Source organism: Hevea brasiliensis, chromosome 5, assembly GCF_030052815.1.
Source record: "Hevea brasiliensis isolate MT/VB/25A 57/8 chromosome 5, ASM3005281v1, whole genome shotgun sequence".
NCBI classification, from domain to species: domain Eukaryota; kingdom Viridiplantae; phylum Streptophyta; class Magnoliopsida; order Malpighiales; family Euphorbiaceae; genus Hevea; species Hevea brasiliensis.
In genome coordinates this window covers 6,749,049-6,763,497 of record NC_079497.1, presented here as the reverse complement: position 1 = coordinate 6,763,497, position 14,449 = coordinate 6,749,049, and the positions used below count along the sequence as shown (strand labels likewise).

At 31.2% G+C, this 14,449-nt stretch overlaps 2 protein-coding genes and 1 long non-coding RNA gene across 3 annotated transcripts in view; all 3 read left to right on the top strand.

The window, feature by feature from the left end:
• LOC110658836 (uncharacterized) overlaps positions 1-13,050 on the top strand; it is a 79,667-nt gene extending 66,617 nt beyond the window's left edge. Inside the window, exons 4-5 of the long non-coding RNA XR_009148778.1 lie at positions 12,149-12,225; positions 12,312-13,050. This is a non-coding gene — a long non-coding RNA (uncharacterized LOC110658836). The remainder of the gene's footprint in view (positions 1-12,148; positions 12,226-12,311) is intronic.
• LOC110643017 (pro-hevein-like) lies at positions 497-1,797 on the top strand. The gene is made up of 2 exons (XM_058146718.1): positions 497-1,270; positions 1,355-1,797. Exons 1-2 carry the CDS (start codon positions 830-832, stop codon positions 1,568-1,570), a joined length of 657 nt encoding a protein of 218 aa, XP_058002701.1. The 5' UTR covers positions 497-829; the 3' UTR covers positions 1,571-1,797.
• On the top strand, positions 4,905-5,635 carry LOC110643021 (pathogenesis-related protein PR-4). Its single transcript, XM_021795239.2, has 2 exons — positions 4,905-5,205; positions 5,316-5,635. The coding sequence occupies exons 1-2, from the start codon at positions 4,942-4,944 to the stop codon at positions 5,484-5,486; spliced, it is 435 nt and encodes a 144-aa protein (XP_021650931.2). The 5' UTR covers positions 4,905-4,941; the 3' UTR covers positions 5,487-5,635.
• Positions 13,051-14,449: the final 1,399 nt, after the last annotated feature.

Sequence of the window (14,449 nt, the reverse complement as noted above, 5' to 3'; positions counted from 1 at the left end):
TTTTTTTTATAGATTTAATATATTTAAAATAAATAATTTAAAAATATTCGTAAATAGATGCTAATTCAACTATATGGACATGGACCATTGATGTGCTACACTATCACAAGGCACAAGCCATCGGAACCAACACCAAAATACTCATCCAAACATATCCTAATAATTGAACAGTCATTTCTACTCTAAAATGGCAGCTATTGACCCATTTTGGCTCAAATTTGACCGTATTTTTTTTTTAATTTTTAGTCAAATAATTCTCAATTCATTAAAAACGTTTATATTTTATAAATGAGAAAATATATTGTTATGATTTAATATTATAAAATTTAGAACTTGATAACAAGATAAAAGTAAATCTGGTTAACCTTTACTTGAATGTTTGAATGCTTAATGGCTAAGGAAATTCATGTCTAAAATAATAGAATTGAGAAAAATAAATGAAAGTGTGAAAAATAAATAAAATTTGGCCTTATCCTCTTTATTAGGGATGGAGTGGAAGCCACCTCTCATATGTGTCGTGCTCATCTTCGAACAACGACTCAACCCAAAGCACACCCGCTTAGCCGCCTCACATCATCCCTTTGAATATTTCCACCCTAACCAGCCACCACATGATCAATTTTCCAATCTCATCAACGCTCCGAATTTCACCACCATTCAGTCCATTTCTACCTTTTTCTTGTCCTAATCTTCTTTAATCCTTCAGGGTATTATGGTATTAGGTGATCAACCCACCTTAGCTATACGTCTCTCGGCTATAAATAACGCCAAGTGAGCATAGCTCATCATCATTTCATTTGCATACCGAAAAATCAAGAATAGGAAAGAAATGGGAAGAGTTATGAATATATGTGTGGTTGTTTTATTATGTTTAATAGGTGGTGCAATTGCTGAGCAATGTGGTAGGCAAGCAGGTGGCAAGCTCTGTCCTAATAACCTATGTTGTAGCCAGTATGGGTGGTGTGGCAGTAGTGATGACTATTGTTCACCCTCCAAAAACTGCCAGAGCAATTGCAAAGGCGGCGGCGGTGGTGGAGGTGGCGGTGGCGGTGGCGGTGGCGGTGGCGGTGGTGGAAGTGCTTCCAACGTTCGTGCGACGTACCATTTGTACAATCCGCAGCAACATGGATGGGATTTGAATGCTGTAAGTGCATATTGCTCTACATGGGATGCTAACAAGCCATACTCATGGCGGAGCAAGTATGGCTGGACTGCATTCTGTGGTCCTGTTGGACCACACGGACAGGCCTCCTGTGGAAAGTGCTTAAGGGTAAGAAAATCATAAACTCTCCTAATTAATTATATTAATTAACCTTAATTTCGAGATTAAGATGAATGTTAATTATATATGTAGGTGACAAATACAAGGACTGGAGCTAAAACGACAGTGAGGATTGTGGATCAGTGTAGTAATGGAGGACTAGATTTAGACGTGAATGTCTTCCGTAAATTGGACACAGATGGGAAGGGATATGAACAAGGTCATCTTACAGTGAACTACGAATTTGTTAATTGTGGAGATTCCTTCAACCCTCTATTCTCCATTATGGATCATCAGTACATTAATTAATAACAATGGGTAAGTCAATTGTAATAATTAAGCTTCTCAAGCAATAATAAGCAACAAGGCCAATTAATGCTTTATTAATTGGCTACTGTAATAACTTGTGAATTGTGATAGATTTTATTCAATCAATATGCAAAGTGAGTTTGGCTTGGAAAGTTAGAATTTCTCTTGTATAAGATTGATTGATAAAAAAATAATAATAATAAAATAGAAAATTTATTTGAATTCAATTCCCAAATTGCTTTGGCTGGACTGAAAAATGAACATGTTTATTGATTTTGAGAAATGTGAAATTGAGCCTTTTTATGTTTTATTTTGTTCAATTGAGTACAAAGTTTTTATTTTATATAGTAGCAGATTAAAAAAATAGTTTTTCTGGGGTCAATATTAAAAAAAATATAATAAAATATATTATCATAATTGTATTTAATGAGACTTAATAGCTAAAAAGTAGGGATAAGTAGATTTCGGTTCAAATCAAAAAATGAAATCGAATTGAATTAATTTAGTTCAATCAGTTCGGTTTTAAAATTTAATCAGTTCGGCTCGATTTTATATTATAAAAATTTCAATTATTTCGGTTCGATTCAATTTTAAAAGAAAAAAATCGGTTAAACCGAACAGAATAGTAATTTTAAATATTCAAATCTAATCAAATCGAATCGAATTGATTTTTGAATTGATTTATTTTATGGAAAATTTATGAATTATATTTAATTTTTTTATGTAAATTGTTTAATTTTATTGATTAATGATTTTTAGGTTCAAATCAAAATCAAAATTAGACCAAATAACTTGAAAATCAAGTCTAAATTAAAAAATTAATCAAAAATCAAAACCGATCTATTTGAATCGAACTGAATCTAAATAGAGTGATTTGGTTCGATTTGGTTTTTCCATCCATTTAGGTTCGATTCGATTTCTAAAATATATAATTCACTTTTTATAATTTAATTTGGTTTGATTTGGTTCGGGTCGGTTTGAACCAAATACTCACCCCTACTAAAAAGTAATAAAAATTGTAAGATGGATTAATTTATAATAATACTTATATTTAGATAAAAATAATTTCAAAAAGAATAAAGATTAATTGACCCTTATTTACATTCATACATCTGCCATTGATTTTATATTCAATTGAACCCTTCAAGAAATAAAACAATATAAGAATTACTGATTAGATAAAAATACGACTATTTTATTATTTTAAACATTTTGGTTACTTTTATAATTTTTTTATATTTTTAATTAATTTATAAAAAATTTGAAAAAAACCTATTTTCTCTCCCACTAAATTTTCTATATTCTTCTCTTTAATTCCTCTCTTTTTTTTTTTTTTTTTCATTTTCTGAGAAATTCTCGCAAACCAAACACAATTCTCATACATACCAAACTCATAACAACATAAAATTTCTACACAACTCGTAACACTACAAAATTATAGACGAAAAGCAAACATAGGGCCATTGATTAATTAGAATTTTTAAAATAATTTCACCAAACCCAATATCAAAATGCAAAACCACTAATTTCACAAGCTTTGGAAGGAGAAATTAACATCAGTAGCAGAGTAGCACTAACAAGTAAAAACAACACAGCAGCAGCAACGTCTTCTTGATGGGGCAAGCCTAACGCCTGCACTCTAGATGCTGAAGAAGAATACGTAGACGAACCCTTTTCATTGCAACCAAACAGCCTTCAATTTTCTAAATTCTGAAAATTCATAACATTTTATCAAAATTGAAATAATTATTTTTAGCTAATAATTAATTTTTATATTATTTTATTGCTCAAAGGGTTCATTGTACATATATAAAATAAAAGATATTTATTCAATTCAACAAAATAAAATATGAAGGGCTCAATTGCATATTTAGCATAAACATAGGGCCTTTATTTGCATTTATTAAAAATACCAACTAGAGTCTAATATAGGTCATTCCAACAGTTGCTTAGTGTTTGGTTTGTTCATGAAAATAACTTGTATATGAAAAATATTTTTTATAAAAAATATTTTATAAAAAAATATATTTTATGAAAATATTTTTTTATTTTTTAATTGTAATATTGAACTAATAATCTGTATTTATATCATATATGTATAATTATTTTCATATTTTAATAAGATTGACAAAATAAAGAATAAAATGACTTTCTCTATTAAAAATTGAAAGTCATTTTTCTTAAAAATAACCTAGTTTTCATTTAATTAGAAAAATATTTTTCTTTAACTCTTTTTTTTTTGTGCTCAAAATATAAAAAAAATATAAATAGAAACACTTTTCAAGAAAATATTTATCGAGAAATAAACATAGTGTAAATTTCATACGCTTTTGCGAATTAATTTTGAGATTTTGAGTTTCAATTTTATCAAAGTCAAATAAAAAAATATTTTTAATTATTATAAACTTTTATCTATTTTTAATTTTATCTAAAAAGTTAATATATATTTATATATTTAAAAATTATTTAATAAATTATAATAAATCAAACCGATTGAATTCATTAAATAAATAATTTACTATCAGATCTGATTTTTTAAAGAAAATAATTTCATTGAGATCTTAATTGAAGCTACTATTCTATATAAAATAATTTGCAGTGAAAGAGAAGTAAGAAAAATGTGAAATCTAGCTAGAGTCAATGGCAGCAATCCGCAGCAATTGACATGAAAGGGATGTATAACGAATTGGGGAGGATATATGTGTTTCTCTGCTTCTTGAATACGTTACCACATTAAGAAATTAATCTGAATAATAATGCTCAAGCCTCAAGCAAAAGACATGAATGCAAGACAAAGGCATGCGAGTAAAAATTCCTTTTCAAGGAAAAAAGGAATATATAAAAACAAAAATAGATAAAATTAATTATCTTCTATCTATACTTGTTAAATTTTTATGCTACAAAAAATTAAATTTTTAGCTTCAATATTTAATTTATTTTCATAATTAATGGTAAAATTAATTTTAAATATTAAATTTAGTAAAATTATTATTCCCAAATTTGAAAGAAAATTTTTAGAGACGTTAATAAATTTAATCATTAAAATTATATAGTTAATCTCAACAAATTTAAGATTAAAATCTAATTGTTAATGTGTTATAAATTTTGATTAATAATTAAGTATTGCTTGAAAATTTTGAGTAATTAATTCTGTTATAAAATTATAAATTTTTGGATTTGAATGTTGAATAATAGATTAGAATTGTCAAAGATGGTGACCTGCAATATCCTTGCAAGTGGAGATAACCCAAATCTCTTTTTCTAGTAGCTCGAACAAGCTCAATTAATGCCGTGTTCTAACCGAAATTTTCCTATAAATATTGAACCATTCTTGCACCAGTGTTCTTCACAAAAACAAAACCAGATAAACCATGGGGAAGATAAGTGTAACCTTGTGCATGGCTTTCTTAGTCTTTCTCATAGCTAAAGCCAATTCCCAAAGTGCTTCCAATGTGAGAGCAACCTATAATTTCTACAATCCTGAACAAAAAGGATGGGACTTGAATGCTGCAAGTGTTTACTGCGCAACATGGGATGCAAGCAAGCCACTCGAATGGCGCAAGAAGTATGGATGGACGGCCTTCTGTGGACCAGTCGGACCTCAAGGACAAGCTGCTTGTGGCAAGTGCTTAAGTGTAAGAAACATATATATACGTAAAAGGAACCCATCAATATTCATTAATTAATCTATAAAATCCTGTCAGTTTTATTTACTAAAATTCTTGTTTGCGCATGATGTGTTCAGGTGACCAATACTGGAACAGGAGCTACAGTGACGGTGAGAATTGTTGATCAGTGCAGCAATGGAGGGTTGGACTTGGACGAAGGTGTTTTCCGACAGATAGACACCGATGGAAAAGGCTATGCTCAAGGCCACCTTATTGTGAACTATCAATTTGTGGATTGTGGTGATTGAATTAACTAATAAGCAACTGAATGTTAATTTCCTGAATAAGAAAACTTGCTGATTGTAATCTCAAGTTCTTGAGTCAAAATAAAGATAATTATATATTTATTAGAAAAAATTATTGGATTATTATCCTATATATAATATTTTCTTTATTACTTTTCAATGTCAACCCGATTAAATAAATATCCAAAATAATTTCTTAAAAATTCTTCTCTATTAATTCCTTTCTACTTTTTTTTTTTCCATTTTCTTACAAATTCTCTCAAACCAAACGCCATTCTCACACATACCAAACTCAATCATAAAAATGTAAAATTTCTATAAAACTCATAGCACTTCAAAATTATCGACGAAAAGCAAAAATAAAATCATTGATTGATTAGAATTTTTAAATAATTTTACCAAACCCAATATCAAAATGCAAAATCACTAATTTCACAAGCTTTGGAGAGAGAAATTGAAGAAATAGCCATAGAATTTATAAAATTGAGCAGAAAATAACTGCTTTGTATTGAATGAATTATTGTCTTTATATACACTCTCAAAGAATAATCTAGAATCAAATTAATTTCCTATTTTGCCCTACCATATTTATAAGATCTAAAAAACTAATCTACAACAAATTTGCTGGAGCTAAGAAACGTGAATGATGAGCTACAATTCTTTTAGCTTCTTCTTGTTGCTTCTGTTGAGAAAGTATATGGTGAATTGAGCTGGTGGGCTTCTTATACCAGGCTTATCATTCTTATTCTCTTCTTAGTTAATTGTCAGTCCATTCAATCAATTAAATCCAGCCTTTGTTACAGCTTAAGTCCAGCCTTTTGCTCCAGCTTGCTCCAACTCTCCAGTCTACTATGCTCCAGCTATCTGTCAGGTCCCCCCTCAAGATGGAGACTCGTGTACAACATGGAGTCCCATCTTGCAGAGATGCTCGTTGAACAAGACAGAAGTGAGGGGTTTCGTGAACAGGTCAGCAAGCTGATGTCTAGATGGTACATGCACAGTAGTAATGAAACCCTGATTTAGTTGCTCGCGGACTACATGGCAGTCAATTTCAAAGTGCTTCGTTCTCTCATGGAAGACTAGGTTTGCTGCAATGTGCTCTGCTGCCTTGTTGTCACAGTGAAGGGCGATAGGAAGAGAAAGTTGTATGCCAAAATTATTGAGCAGGTAACTAATCCATTTTAGTTCACAAATCGTTGTTGCCATGCTTCTATACTCAGCTTCAGCTGAGGATCTACTCACGGTACTCTGCTTCTTTGCTTTCCAGGAAACTAAAGAGAGCCCTAAGAAGATGCAAAAGCCAGTAATAGATTTTCTGCTCATAGGGCAAGATGCCCAATCTACATTACAGAATGCTCGGAGCTTCAAATCATTGTCTTGTGGGAAGAATAAGCTCTTGGAAGGGCAACCTTTCAAATATTTGAGAACTTGGATAGCTGCATCCTAGTGCGATTGTCATGGAGCCTACATAAACTGACTCAACTTTTGAGTTATGTGTGAAAGATCTGGCCTAGTAAGTCCCGGGTATAGCAATCTGCTTACAAGCCTCCTATACTTGTCTAGTTCCTTTAATAACTCCCCTTTTTCATTATCCAACTTCAAACCCTTAAGCATAGGGTATGGGCTTGATTTTGCATTTTGTAATCCCATGTCTTTGATTATGTCCATGATATATTTCCTTTGATTCATTAACATCCCTTTCTCTAATCTGGCAATTTCAAGGCCTAGGAAATATCTGGCATATCCTAGGTCTTTGATGGTGAATTGCTCATCTAAGAATTGTTTGACTTCTTTGATGTGAGCTTCATCTGCTCATGTAAGTAACAAATCATTAGACAATTAGTGAGATAAAAGTGGAGCCAGACCCTTTTGTAAATAGGCAATGATCAAAAGCTGACTAATGAAACCCAAATTCTTGTAATTTTCCTATTAACTCTTTATTCCATTACCTCCCTACTTGCTTAAAGCCATAGAGGCTGCGAATCAATTTGCATACTTGTCCTTTACCAGCTTTTGTGTAACCTTCCGAAGGCTGCATATAAACATCATCATCCAAGTAGCCATGTAAGTATGCATTATTAATATCTAATTGATGAATAGGCCAGTTAAATTTTGTAGCTATGGCTAGAAATATTCTCACAGTGACCAATTTAGCTACAGGTGAAAAGTTGTCATGGTAATCAATTCCAACCAATTGACTATACCCTTTTGCAACCAACCTGGCCTTGTACTTGTCTACAGTGCCATCTGGCCTATATTTGACTCTGTACACCCACTTAGAAGCCTTTTTGCCTTTGGGAAGACCCAGGTATTATTTCTCTCTAAAGCCTCCAATTTAATTTTCATAGCAAGATTCCAATTACTATCCTCCCTAGCTTGATGGTAAGTGTGTGGTTCATGAACAGTAGATACATTTGCTATAAATGTTATGTAATCATGATTATATTATGATTTTGAAGGAAGATATAAGAGAAGTGGGGATGAAAAAGTACTTGTTGGATCTGAGAAGGCAGTAACAAGTGGAACTGCAGGAAAATTTTCTTTCTCAACTTGTGCCACAAAGTCATTCAACCATTGACGTCTTGTTGTCACCCTTATGCTTCTTCTAACTGGTAAAGGACTATTTGGTGTTTGAGTTGAGCCTGAAGTAGGTGGGGAAGATGGACTGACTACTGTGTCAAGTGACGGGACAGTAGTTTCTTATGTGTCATCTGAATTGTGTGGTAAGGTGGTATCAAAAGGAAGGTAAGTTGGTTCTATATCTGTTATTGCTAATGGAATGACACTGGTATCTTCTTGCTCAGAATGCCCACTTGTGTATGGAAAACAGTTTTCATAGAAAATCACATCTCTTGAAATGAGTATTTTCTTGTTATGCAAATCATATAATTTATATTCCTTAAATCCTGAAGCATAACCAATAAAAATGCATTTGAAAGCCCTTTCTTCAAATTTGTGCTTTGGTGGTCAGATGTTAGTAGCATAACATAGACAGCTGAAAATTTTGAGATGATTATAATCTGGTTTTTTGTTGAATAAAATTTCATAAGGGGTTTTCCAGTTTAAAGCAGTGCTTGGCATCCTATTTATGAGATAAGTTGTAGTCAAAATACTTTCTCCTCAAAAACATTTTGGGATTTTTACTGCAAACATTAAGGCCCTTGCCACTTGCAACAAATGCTTGTGTTTTCTTTCCACCCCTCCATTCTGTTGTGGAGGATATGGACAAGTCCTTTGATGTAAAATCCCCTTATTTTTGAAAAATGTGGAGCATTGTTGATTGATGAATTCAGTACCATTATCTGACCTTATTATTTTAATTTGTTTTTGAAACTGGTTTTGGACCATGTTGAAAAACTCAATCAATCCATTGTAAACTCTAATTTTATCATGCAATAAATATGTCCACGTGACCCTTGAGAAATCATCAACAATGGTGAGAACATACTTGGAATTTGAAATAGAATGCACTTGATATGGTCCCCATAAATCAATGTGAATCAAATCAAAAATAGAGTTTGTAGTAATTTTGCTTTTTTGGAAACCAAGTCTTTGTTGTTTGGTAAGTGGGCATACCTCACATATTTCATGACTTTTGTGCTTTGGTGTAATGGCTGTGATGTGAGACAATTTGGTGTTTGATATATGCCCAAGTCTGTAATTCCACAGTTCATAAGAATTAGATGAGGCAAATGTTTGATGAACTTCATTCATTTGAAATTTGGGTTGAGTACAACTGATTTTAGAAGCAGGATTACAATTGTTTTCATAGACCTCATGCATGGTTACACTTATTCCCCTTCAATATGTATAACCTCCCCTGCAATTCTCCTCTTGCTACTACTTTCTCAGTCACTGGGTCCTGCAAAATGCAATGGTTAGTGAAGAAATGGACATTTATGTTAGATTGCTTGGTAAGTGCGCTAACAGATATCAAATTATATTTGAAGCTTGGTGTGTGCAGTACATGAGAGAGGTGTAGGTGTGGGTTTATTTTGATGTTTCCTTTGTATTTTACTGGTTTTGTATTTCTATCTGGTAGGGTAACAAAACAGTGGTTGTTCAACTTTGGGGGGATTTGGAAGAGAGAAAAATCATGACACATGTATGGAGGCTCCTGAATCCACTATCCACATACCACAGTCCTTACCATGTCGGCTAGAAGAGTAGTAAGTTGGATTCTGACCTGCATAACCAGTAAAATTAAAGCAGCTTGCCTCATTTGCTGTAGGATTTTGGTACTGCATATACTTGGCAATCTCAAGCTGGATCATACTTCCCCAGTCAACCCCTGCTGCCTCATTCTTGTGTTCAGCTTTGCTCTCACATTCAGGTACCTTCTCATATGCATTAGCTGCCATATTTACCTTAGCTTTGCCTTTTTTTTGTTTTAGTTCAGTAAACCATTTTGGACAGCCATGAAGCTTGAAGCATGTGTCCCTAGTGTGACCACTTGCATTGTAGTAATAACAGGTTCTGGTTTCTTTCTTCCCAAACTCCTTTTTCTTGCGCTGAAATTTGTCTTTCTGAAATTGTCCCTTGAATGCCATTACTGAGTTAAACTCTTCTGCTGTATCAATATGGATCTCTCTCTGTTTCTCTACTTTTAGCACCATGGAATATGCCTTGTTGAAGCCAGGTAATGGATCCATGAGAACGATCTGTTTTCTGACATGGTCATAAGTTTCATTCAACCCCATCAAAAATTGGATAAGTTTATCCTCACTGGTAATTTCATCCATTTGTTTTACCGCATTACACTCACATACTGGTAGAGGCTTGAGACATGCCAATTCATCCCACAATCTTTTGAGCTTAGTAAAATACACTGAAACAGATGTATTTGCTGGAGTTAAAGTACTTATCTCTCTTTTCAGCTGGTATAGGAGAGGTCCATTGCTCTTTCTAAATCTCTCCTTAATCTCTTACCATAGGTTCTTTGAAGAAGTTGTTAGAACAAAAATAAATGCAGAAAATTAAAGAACATTTTTATTGAATAGGAAGAAACAATCCGTACAATTCTCTACATCCAAAGACTATTAATTGTGCTATTTATATAGCAAAAGTTTAACTAAATACAATAAAATCTCATGTAAATCTCAACACTTAGTCAAGATTAGATCATTATTTTAAAAATTGAAATGCAACAACCTTAAAACCTATTATTTCTAAAATCTTGAAGGATATTATGAAGACTAAATCAATCATGTTTGAATTAGGTTCTAACATTCTCTCCCTTAATTCAAACATGGACTTAAAACAATTTTTTTTTGAATGGAGCACTTCTCTCCATCTGGCAATTTGAGTCTTGGAGCACTTCTCTCCAGTCGACAAATTTGTGTGTTAGAGCACTTCTCTCCAACTGACAATTTTGGTGCACTTCTCACCATTTGTTGATGCACTTCTCACCAACTTTTGCTTCTGATTTTCTTGGAGCACTTCTCTCCAATTTCTTCATTATTGATGCACTTCAAATTTTCTTGGAGCACTTCTCTCCAATAACCCATGATAAATTTGTGTTTAAAGATTTCTCTTATTTGCCCATAAGATCATTGAGGCTCTGATACCGCTGTTAGAACAAAAATAAATGCAGAAAATTAAAGAACATTTTTATTGAATAGGAAGAAACAATCCGTACAATTCTCTACATCCAAAGACTATTAATTGTGCTATTTATATAGCAAAAGTCTAACTAAATACAATAAAATCCCATGTAAATCTCAACACTTAGTCAAGATTAGATCATTCTTTTAAAAATTGAAATGCAACAACCTTAAAACCTATTATCTCTAAAATCTTGAAGGATATTATGAAAACTAAATCAATCCTGTTTGAATTAGGTTCTAACAGAAGTAGCATAAATGAAGGCATCAACCAGACTCTGATACCATGAAGAAATAGCTATAGAATTTGTAAAATTGAGCAGAAGATAACTGCTTTGAACTGAATGAATTGATGTCTTTATATACAATCTCAAAGAATAATCTAGAATCAAATTAATTTCCTATTTGCCCTACCATATTTATAGGATCTAAAAAAGTAATCTACAAAAAATTTGCTGGAGCTAAGAAACGTGAATGATGAGCTGGAATTCTTCTAGCTTCTTCTTGTTGCTTCTGTTGAGAAAGTATATGGTGAATTGAGCTGGTGGGCTTCTTATACCAGGCCCGTCCTTCTTCTTCTCTTCTTTGTTAATTGTCAGTCCATTAAATCAATTAAATCCAGCCTTTGTCCCAGCTTAAGTCCAGCCTTCTGCTCCAGCTTGCTCCAACTCTCCAGTCTACTTTGCTCCAGCTTGCTCCAACTCTCCAGTCTACTCTTTGTCAAAAACAACAATAGCATTAGCACCACCAAACTTTTGAATATTTACTAAAATCTCTTTTTAAATAGCTTTATTATTTATTTTTTTAGAGAATTTGGAGTTTTTAAAGAACTTTTTGAAATTTTTTAAAATTTTATCTTTCATTAATTGTTATAAATAAAAATTATCTCTTTTATTTGCAGGACTAGAAGACATATAATCCTATTCTTTATAAGCCCTTGAGAGTAGAATGATAAAAGGAAAGGCCTGAATCAGGTAAATGCACTGAATTAATATATAGACTTTTTAAGTCTGTTCTTTTATTAAGGATAAGGGATTGAATGCCAAAAATTTTGTTGCACAGGAGAATAATGAAGGGGTCCAAAAAAGGAAAACCTCAAGTTGAGCAGATCTCAGGAAACAAAGTTGAAGAAACTGGAGGTGTGTCGTGCTTGAATACGGATTCTATCTTGCTTTTCTTCATTTTTATGTTCATCAAAGTTAAAGACAGCTTTTGGTTTCTACAGCATGAAAAGGAGAAAGCATTTTTACTGGCAAAAAGCACTGAGAAGTCACTGCCTTTTAGCCCCCAGATGCTTAACTTTTATTTTTTCTGTTAACTTTTCAGGAAGCTTTTACAAAGTATGAAACCACTATAAAATTATTTTTTTAGGAAATACAAGATACCAGAGGATGCTTTTTCACTTCTGCGATCATCAAGAAATATAAGTCGACTTTGTATCATTTGATCAACTTTTTTTTTTTTTTTTTTAAAGATTACAATGAAATTCTATTATATTTTATATACATTACTCTTTTTTTTTTTTTATCTCCAAGTAGGTTGAAACTATGAGAGAAAAACGCAAAATGACAGTACAATTTTCTAAGGTAGGTCTCGAAGTTTCACATAGTGATCAATGTTTCAAACTGCGTACTGATGGAACTTCTTGCGAGCTGAAGCTGAATCAAAAAGCATTAACTAGCAAAGTATGAACATGAATGACCATTTACTGCCAATGGTAACAGAAACAGAAGTTGATTCATCGATCTGATTCATTGGCTATCTATTAAAATTATATTGATAGATTAGTTAATAGAAATTTTAATGAGAAAACAATTAAAAAAATTTATATTGTTAAAGTTAAATTTCAGGCGCAATTAGGCATAGAAAATGAAGACATTTTTATTAAATAGAAAATATATGTACTTTTATTAAGTAGAAAATGTCTAAATTTACTTTTTATAAAATTATTATAATTTTTCATATGTGAACAGGCGTTTAGACTTATTGAACTTTATAATTTTGCACATATTCCTTTAAGCATAATGATGAGGAAAAATAAGGATGGACACAATGGTGTAGAAGGATTTCAAATCATACATGATAATTTTGGATAAAATCTTATGAGGAACAAACTCACAAGTGTAGGGTTTTTATTAGTTTTGATTCAATTTTATTTCAATTTTGATCTCATTTGGTTTAATTTTAATTTCAATCATATTAAATTGTTAATTTTTCATTTTTTAAATAAAAAAATATAATTCTAAATAAAACTGAAATCATACAATTTTGTTATAATTTAAAATCAATGTTGATCATTTCAATCTATTTCAATTCTAAGTTAAACCATTTCAATTTTAATTTAATTCCGATTTTAAACTAGATCATGATTGATTCTAAGGAAAATTCTATGAAATTAAAGCTATGCATTTATTATAAATGGTATAATATATGCACTGAATTCATTAAATAACCAATTAATACTAATATATTTTTTAATTTAATATTTTATATAAATATAACCATATTAATTAATTAAAAATAATATTTTTATATAATTATTAATTATAATATTGGAAATGTAATTATATTATTTATTTAAAAATTAATATTTTTATATAATTATTGATTTTCTTTTATTTTTATTAATGTTATTTAGATAAAGTCAAAGAATTAATATTGAATATTAGATTAGATATTCTTAGAATTGTTGGTTAAAAAAATATTCAATGAATTTTTAAGTAATTAATAAATGAATTATTATTTAAAATACACTAAAAATAAATGAATTATCTCAATGAATTATGAAATAATTGTATTATATGATATATTTTTTTTTTGGCATGAAAACTTATTTATGAAATAATAATAATAATAATAATAATAATAATAATAATAAAAAGAAATATTCAATGAATTTTAAAATAATTAATAAATGTTATTATTTCAGTTAGACTTCATAATTTATTTATATAACTTTTATAATAATCGTTGTGGAAGCACGACTAGCTGTATATAAATAAAGCTTGCAGGGGTGGAGAGGTAAGGAAAAATGTGAAATCTAGCTAGCTGCGAGTCAAAGGTAGCGATCCTGATCAGCATTTGACATGAAAGGGATGTATAACGAATTGGGGAGGATATGTTAAATTGTATTTCTCTGCTTCTTGAAAAGGTCAAAGCTAATCTGACATTAAGAAATTAATCTGAATAATAATGCTCAAAAACTTATGCCTCTAGAGATAGCAACAGGTAGGGTATCCGCAAAAATTAACCTATTCGAATCCGAACTTGATTAATATTATCAAAACCTGAATCCGTCCCAAACCTGATTAAAATTTATTCTCAATCATTCGAACTCGTCCCAAATCTGATTATTATTATCTA

Coding starts and splice junctions, on each gene's coding strand:
- LOC110643017 (XM_058146718.1), top strand. CDS start 830: ATGGGAAGAGTTATGAATATATGTGTGGTTGTTTTATTATGTTTAATA. Junction 1,271..1,354: donor CCTGTGGAAAGTGCTTAAGG/GTAAGAAAATCA, acceptor TTATATATGTAG/GTGACAAATACAAGGACTGG.
- LOC110643021 (XM_021795239.2), top strand. CDS start 4,942: ATGGGGAAGATAAGTGTAACCTTGTGCATGGCTTTCTTAGTCTTTCTC. Junction 5,206..5,315: donor CTTGTGGCAAGTGCTTAAGT/GTAAGAAACATA, acceptor TGATGTGTTCAG/GTGACCAATACTGGAACAGG.